Consider the following 8,073-nt stretch of genomic DNA (forward strand, 5'->3'; position numbering starts at 1 on the left):
ATATTAGGGCTTTTTCCAGCAGTGGCTGAACAAATAGTAAGTTTAACTTAATTTTCATTTGAGTGATACTGTGCCTTGGGCGTGCAAATACAAGTTTTAAGATAGGGCTGAAGGAAGAGCTGACAGATCTTTGCTGTCAAAAATATATATGCTTTTAATAGCATTTACAAAATACTTTATTTTGAATACCTTGACACATCTGTTATTTGTACCATGTAATTCTGGAGACCAATGGCTTATTGTTAGATTTTCCAGTGTTGACCACATGATCCTCTCCTGCTCTACACAGGGTACCCACTGAGCGATGTCTTTGAGCCTTGTTTTGAACCTGATGCTATCACTAGGAATGATTGCAAGGATCTGGTAATTCACGCCGTTCATTCTGACGCATTGCTAAACCAACAGCATACTGTTTTATTTAGGATTGAGTTGTTTTATGGTGACGAGTAAATCTGTGCAGCTGTATAATCTGCCATTTTCTCTTGTCTCCTAAAACTTACCCTCCTTCATGCAGGAATTTTCCCTGCTGTGGATGCTGCACTTTGTATCTGATGCCACTAAGTTGATTACTATTTATTATATATTACTAGATTTGAGGGGTTGGTCTCTTCTCAGAGGTGACAGGTGACAGGACAAGGGGAAATGGCCTCAAGTTGCACCAGGGTAAGTTTAGGTTGGATATCAGGAAAAACTTCTTTACAGAAAGGGTTGTTAAGCACTGCAATAGGCTCTCCAGGGAGATGGTTGAGTCATCATCCCTGGATGTGTTTAAAAACCATTTGGATGTGGTGCTCAGGGACATGATTTAGCAGAGGGCTGTTAGGGTAGTATGGTTAGGTTGTGGTTGGTCTTGATTATCTTTAAGGTCTTTTCCAACCTGAGCAATTCTATGGTTCTATGACAAGTTATTTTATCCACTCAGAACAGGCTTTTCTTTATTCTTACGTAACTTAATAAGCTCAATGAAACTCATCAGTGCCTGAAATCTTACCGTCTTATAGATATCTTTGATCTGTTATCACTGTGCAAAAGTAATGAGATTAAAGTTTTAGCACAAATCAGATGGGGAATTTATTTTTGGAACTGATTGTCCCGTGTTACCACTAGGGCTTTCAAATAGGATGTCCTAGTTCTGCCTCCTTTGTAACAATATCAGAGTTCATACTTTCAATCCAAGAGAGCACTCGTGTATTCCTTGTATTCCTTAAGTTGAAGTAACTGCACGTTAACTTATTTACCTGCTCCAATTTTGACATTACTTCTCTTGATCTTGATTTTCATTAATCACATTCTTCCTGAACACTGTATTATGTTTTCCTGTTTAATGTCTTATTCTCCTGGGCTTTGTGTGTGTGTTATTCCTGGTTGTTCTATTTTTATTTTTAAATTTCTTTGATGTCCTTCCTGAAATTATTTAATATGTTCTCATTGTGGGCTTATTGTTTACTTAATATAATTTTTAGCAAGATAGTGAATTAGCCTTTTTTGAACTGCTTTAGAACCTGGATAGGGTGGGATTGATGAAAGCCTTCACAAGCAATTGTGTTGCTGAAGTTATGGGGTTAGCATCTGAGTGACTTAAGGATCTTGATTTCCTTCTCGCTTCATTCTCCCTGTAAGAGTAGAATATGACACAGGAATTTTTTTTCATCCATTGGCATGGTTTCACGTGACTTTCTTCAGTGGAGTTGGTGGAAATGCTGAGATTAAGACGAGTGGGCTGGAATGCAGTGACTCTTTTCCTTCTTTTTCTTTCCCCATGGCTATGCAGTAGGCAGCTTCTCAGCAGTTCTGAGAAGGCAACTCAAACCAGCTGTGTGAAACCTGAGGATTGCCCTGACTTCTGTACCATTCCACCATCACTGATTTAATTCACTTTTAATTTTTATGATGAAATTATCTAGTGGCAGCAGTGTACAATAAGTTGCACTACAATTATGCTAACATTCCAACTCTGAAGAGCTTTCAGCTACGTAGGCAAGATGCACAGCTAACAGAGGAGGCAATCAACTGTTCCTGCACGTCTGATTAAAGGCACTGCTACCTGGTATCCATGGTAGTTCCGTAATTGCAAGATGGTAGCTATTCCTGTTGCTCCTGTTATTTTATTGATACAAAAAGTAACAGCGTGCTGTCCAACTCCTGTGCATGTTTTCTGTTTGTTTTTTTTTTTCTGTATTCTGACACAAATGTGTTTTTCCTACAACTTAGAAATGATGGCAGAAGATTTAGAAAAGTTTATTGAAGATCAGAAGGCCAAGTTGGCACAAGATAAGGCAGAGCTTGAAAATGATCCACCTTACATGGAAATAAGGGTAAGAGTATTAAATAGCTTCTCTGAATTTAAACACATTTCTAGAGTCTCACTTTAAGCTTGCTTTTAGTATGCTCTTAAAGCTGTATATGTTGTTAAAGCACACACATAAGTAATGATTTATCTAGACAAATCCATTTTTACCTTAAATACTTCTTATCTGTACTTAGGCAGATCTTTCTATAAGCTGTTTGCCACCAAGCATACACAGTAACATTTGTATTTTCCAATTTGGGAATTGCTCTCTGCCCACTCCAAGGGAGTGGGTGGTGGGATGGGGATGGAAGGTAAAAAATAGCCTTAACGTTTCTGATAAGGAAACTATGAAATAGAAAAAAAGAAATTATTGAGTCCAATCAGTTGAACAAAATCTGTTCTTATCACGATTTTCCTATTAGAAGGCTTAGTGCCTCACTCTAAAGCTGTACAACTTTTCTAATTTGCAGATCACCATCTAGTTTTTTTGTTTTTTTTTAACAGTACTTAGCAAGAAGCTGTCATTTACATTATTTAGCTACTGTAACTCTCAGGCAGCTTGAATTAGATCCTCAGTTTAAAAGGAAAAATAAAAGTGGGTGGACATACCCCCAGATAGCTTAAGCTTTTAAACGCTTCATTCCTAGTTTTGTTTTGGTAGGTTATTGGAATTTCTTTCCCTTTATGTGGGTAATGTCAATGTTTTTACCTAGTTGTAATACATCTCCCAAGAAAGTTACTTCTTACAGAGTCATCGGGCTGCCTGCATTTTTGTATCCACTGCACAAAACCAAGATAAAGAGGGGGAGAATGTTTCCAGCCTGTGGTTTGATAAAGTCTGAAGGTGTGTGGTGAAAGTGTAGTTACAGGGGTCAGGTACTTTCATCTTGCCCTGAAATGCACTGAAGTTCTTTCATGGTTTCAAGCAGAGTGCAGTACATCTGTTCAGCTCCCACAGAAAACAGAGATGATACATGTAAGCTACGAAACCACGTGGAAGTATGGTTGAAATAGCTTATGGAACTTACTGAGCTGATTTCTGTGTCTTAGAAGCTACTTTTCTGATGGTATCAGTGAGATTTATAACCTGTTCCATGTGCTAAAACCTTACTCTCAATCTCCTTTCTCAGGTGCATTAATGATGTTAATGATGTTAATGATTAATGATGTTACATTAATGATGTTGGGACATTTCTTTCTGATGATGCAAACTTCTGCGTGTGGGTTTTTTTTGTTTGTTTGTTTGTTTTCAGAATAAGGAATCAGAGAAGCTTTCTGAGACTGGCAAAATGTTCATCTCCATGTCTAAAGAAAACATACCTCCAAACAGTCAACAGAACTGTCCTTTAGGTATAGTATATATTTTTGCATCTTGTGGGTTTAAGTTGTGCTTGATTACCTGTGGGAATTTTTGGAAAGCAATTACTGCTTTGGATTTTTAATTAAAACATTAGCTGGAATGCGTACTGATTCTTTATTCTTTCAAGTATCTTGGTACTGTGTGGAATTTTTTGTAATTATTATTATTGTTTGTTCTGGGATTTGAATAAGGAAAATGTGCAAAACACTTTTCTTTTCTCCAGAAGTAGTGTTATTTAAAAAAAAGCAAGGCAAAAAATTGCTTCTTAGTCTTCAGTAGATGGTTAATGTTTTCCTGTTATGTGAGGTACTGGAAGCAAAAGCTTTGGAAGTCCATCTTTCATCTGAACTGTCATCTTGCTGTTGAAGGGCACTTTCTCTGTGCTTTGTGCCAGGGAAGTAAGGATGCCTTTTCTTTTGGCCTCGCAGCTTACAAGGCTCACTCAGACCTGGCTAAAACAAACACAGTTAAAGTAATCTTTTCTTGCAAGTGCCAAATATCCACTGAACTTTGGGGCATAGAGTACTAAACTGATTTTGTTGCTTTTATGATAAAAGACGTTATAATGCAGTCATACGTTATCCAAGAAAGAGCAAGCACTGAGTTAAGAATTCTTCCAAGACCAGTGAAATGGTTAGATTTCTGAATGTGTTGTGACTGGACTTTTTAATCACAGCTGTGGGTTTTGGGTTTCTTTTCCCATATGTATCATTCTGTTTTCTTTCTTTTCTCTGTGTCGTTTGTGATTTTGGTTTGTAGATGTGTGACAGCGCTCTTTCCCTTGTTTTATTCTGTGCTGCACCATCCTCCCCTCCTTGTCATACCATCTCCTTTCTGTAGGCACTATTACTTGGTTGCAATTGCAGCTTAGGCATGTCCTGACAACTTCAGAGCTTCTTTGTCCCCTCTTGGTTGGTAGGCAATCCTTTTTTTTTTTTGTTTTGGTGTGTAGACTCCTAGGTTTTGTACCTCATTTGTTTCCATGTTCTGGCTTAATTCTGCAGCATTCAGTGGGACTAAAAGCAGCCCTTTTTATTTTAAAGAAGTGAAAATGCTTTCAGGGAAACAACAGGCAATTAAAGTGAAAGTTGCCATCCTTTTACTGTATGTTTTTTGTCTGTGGGAAATCTCAGCAGAAGTGGTCTGCTAGGGCAGAGCGTATTTCTTACAAAACAGATAAATGTATTCTGGGAACAGCAACCAGCTTTCACAGGTTGTATTTTAAGAGTGCAGCTGTTACAAGGCTACACAGTAACTCTTGAAGAGTCTGTTCAATAAAAAAAAAAGTACAGCTCACTGAAGTGGAAAGAAAAATTGAATATTGTTATTATAAGGTCTGATTCCTTCTAGTTGTATGGAAGTCAATGTGGATTTCATGTGTTTCGTGCTAAATGAGCAGCTTGCTGCTTTCTAGTCTAGTATATTTCATCTCATGTGGTTAGCAGTGCCTAAAATAACAGTAATTTATAGAGTAATGTGTGAAAGAAGGGAGATTTCCTTTCAAACATTTGTTAAGAGAAACAAGTCAGAATAACCTAAATACTGTAGATAGTTGATACTCTTTTAATTAATTTGCTCTTTTATTCCATTGGGGAGAGAAAAAGACAAGGACTAGAGGAAAACTGATATCTCCCAGACAGTGAATTTTTCTAGCATGCTTTCCATCCAATTAATCACAGAGAGAGTGGGTTTTAATTTCGTTTGGTTTGTACTTGCTGCTTGCATCAATCTTTTTGTTTTGCCATGTCTGATTGAAATCCAGATGCATTTTTTGCAGTATGTGCTTTGTATTGATTCCAAATGGTAGAATAATAACATTTATCAGAGTTAAACTTTCAGGTGACTACGGCTGGAGTTTACCTCTGGGAGAAGAGTATGAACGAAAGAAGCATAAGCTAAAAGAGGAACTTCGACAAGATTATAGGCGGTATCTCTCTCAGGTAGTGGTTCTTGTCTGGTTGTCTGACTTTAATGAGTCTTTTACAATAAGAGAGTCATTTTAATTGAATAAAACGGAATAAGATTTGAGAAATTTGTGATAAGAAAGCACTTGTTATGAATTTCCAAGGTCTTTGAAACCTTTTGAATAAAACCTTTTGAATAAAAGTACTTTCAAAGTGTCACCGCTGGGAAGGGTTTTATATTTTAGGCTTCTAAATACCTTTTATATTTTAGATCTCATTGCCATTCAGAATCTAGTAGTATTCTAAATTCCTTTATTTGTCTCTTTACTGCTTTCTTTTTACTTAAGAATTTAAATATCACACGATTCTAAAAGATCATCCTTAAGTACTTATTTATTCTGCTGTCTGTAATTCCTCTAAGTAGTGTGACTCCATTTCCTGGCTTCTTTTTAGTTTAGAGATAAAAGAGCTTCCATGCTCTGCTTAGCAGGATTGATTATCTGCAACAGTAATAATTTTAAATGGAAATGGTATGTATGAGATGTTTTAATCTTGGGAATATGCTGTATCTCTTCTTAATGTATCAGGTCACACTAACAAAAAATCAGGAAGCAAATAATTTCCATTTGTAAATGCCGACCAGTGCCTTTAGTTCTTAGAATGGAATAATGGATTGGCTGTAAGAAATAATCAGTTCTTGCAAAGTCAAATGTTTGTCAATAGAAGACATTTTTTTGAATAGTATTTTTTCCCTAATTTTAGGGTATTTCGCAGGCAAAAAGAAAGGTAGGGTGCCTGCAATATCTTTTTTTTCCCCCCTATTCAATTAGTAGCTTTTTGCTTTGTTTGAAAGCTTCATGCCCTTTGAATTAAAAAAGAAATCATTACTTTTTTTGTGCTTTGTGTATTTGTTCGTGCTGTAGTGATTAGTTGTGATTAATTGCATTGCTTGTGTTGTGCAGAATGATTGCTTATTTATTATTTTTCATTATTATGATTTAAAAACATTTGCTGATTTCTGTTTTCCTTTGCATTTGCTGTTGTTACTGCCTAATGCTGACTGTACAGAAGTTTATTTTAGTAGACGTTTGCTTCAAGGCATACGTGAGATAGATGTTAAATATGTATATCTGAACTCATAATAAAGATGGGGTAAAATAGTGAGCTCTTAAATATTATAAATGCTCTTGGAATTACAGTGAAATCTCATCAGTGGTTCTTTAGAAAGCGTGGAGCCAGTCAGCAGCGAGTGGTTCAGAATGCAAGAATGAAGTATTTTGAGAAAAACAATACCAGAGGCACATCTTTATGAGCTGCCTTCAGTTGTAGTAATTCTGCTATATACCATTATGCTGTCATGCATGATAATGGTTAACTTTCACATTTTTAATGTTGTGTATCCAGGTTATTCAGATTAAGCAACTTCAGTAAAGAACCAGAAGGTAGCATGGTTAGAAAATCAAGGGCTGTTCTTTTTTGGACCATGGATAACTTGCATGTGAATCATAATAACTACATTAAGCATGCACTGGAATTCCTGAATTACAACAGCAAAGCAGGATGAGCAGTCTTCTTAACCTCTAGTTGAAATGATGTGTATATAATTTTTGTTTCTTGTTTAATTTGGAACTTCAGAAGTTAGAATAGTGTATGAAAACTTAATCAGTTTAATAATTCCCACCAAAGCACCTGAATAATAAAATTTTGGAGTTGAGTTTTAATATTATGTTCCCAACTGAATTCTGTTTTCTACGTATTTAGGTGTCTAAGCTTTTCAGTTATGCTATATTAAGCTTGTAAAGATAATAATAATAATAATAATAGAGATAAAATAACTATTTTTTTTCTAGGAAATGTAGCTTAGTTCTCTGTACTAATATAGCTGTCTCTGTGTTTGAATATTTGAATGGTGCTTAAATCCCTTAAATCTTATGTTGTGTAGTTATGGAATGTAAGTCATAATGGCATGGTTTTTACCAGAGCACACAGAACTCTTATCTGTTTACTCTAAGCTTTTAAGCTAAGTTACAGCGTAGATTATGGAAGGATGATTCCATTCAATACCATATCTATAGCAATACCATTAATTCCCCTCATCAGCCCAAATCATAGAAATAAATGAGCTTTTTTAATAAATATATTTATAAAACTTCAGTTGATTGACTGAGAGTGGTTTGAGGATGCTTTTAGTAAAGGAGTGATGTGTGAATAGACAGCTAGACCTCAAGGCTGAAAGTGTGTGCCAGTGTTGCTTGGTGTTTGGCTGGAAGGGCTGATGTTTTGGCCAGCTCTACAGTTCTCAGGCTGTGACCCAGGGAGCTGGGCTAAACAACGCCATCGTGTTTTCTGCTAGAAACTCAATGAGAAAGTAACTGATGTTCCATGAGGTATGAGGTTTGGTAATGGGTTGTTATCAGGAAATGTTGCTGATTGCTGTTGTTGCAAACAGGTAGTATTGATATGAATCACAGAATTGTAGGGGTTGGAAGGGACCTCTAGAGATCATTGAGACCAACCCC

General features: G+C 36.3%; 1 protein-coding gene across 1 annotated transcript; it reads left to right on the top strand.

Annotated features, from left to right (window-relative positions):
- Positions 1-93: 93 nt before the first annotated feature.
- Positions 94-8,073, top strand: LOC104910351 (centrosome and spindle pole associated protein 1-like). Its single transcript, XM_031552872.1, has 5 exons — positions 94-363; positions 2,212-2,315; positions 3,544-3,640; positions 5,490-5,590; positions 6,317-8,073. The coding sequence occupies exons 2-5, from the start codon at positions 2,214-2,216 to the stop codon at positions 6,425-6,427; spliced, it is 411 nt and encodes a 136-aa protein (XP_031408732.1). The 5' UTR covers positions 94-363; positions 2,212-2,213; the 3' UTR covers positions 6,428-8,073.

Source organism: Meleagris gallopavo, chromosome 3, assembly GCF_000146605.3.
Source record: "Meleagris gallopavo isolate NT-WF06-2002-E0010 breed Aviagen turkey brand Nicholas breeding stock chromosome 3, Turkey_5.1, whole genome shotgun sequence".
Lineage (NCBI taxonomy): Eukaryota > Metazoa > Chordata > Aves > Galliformes > Phasianidae > Meleagris > Meleagris gallopavo.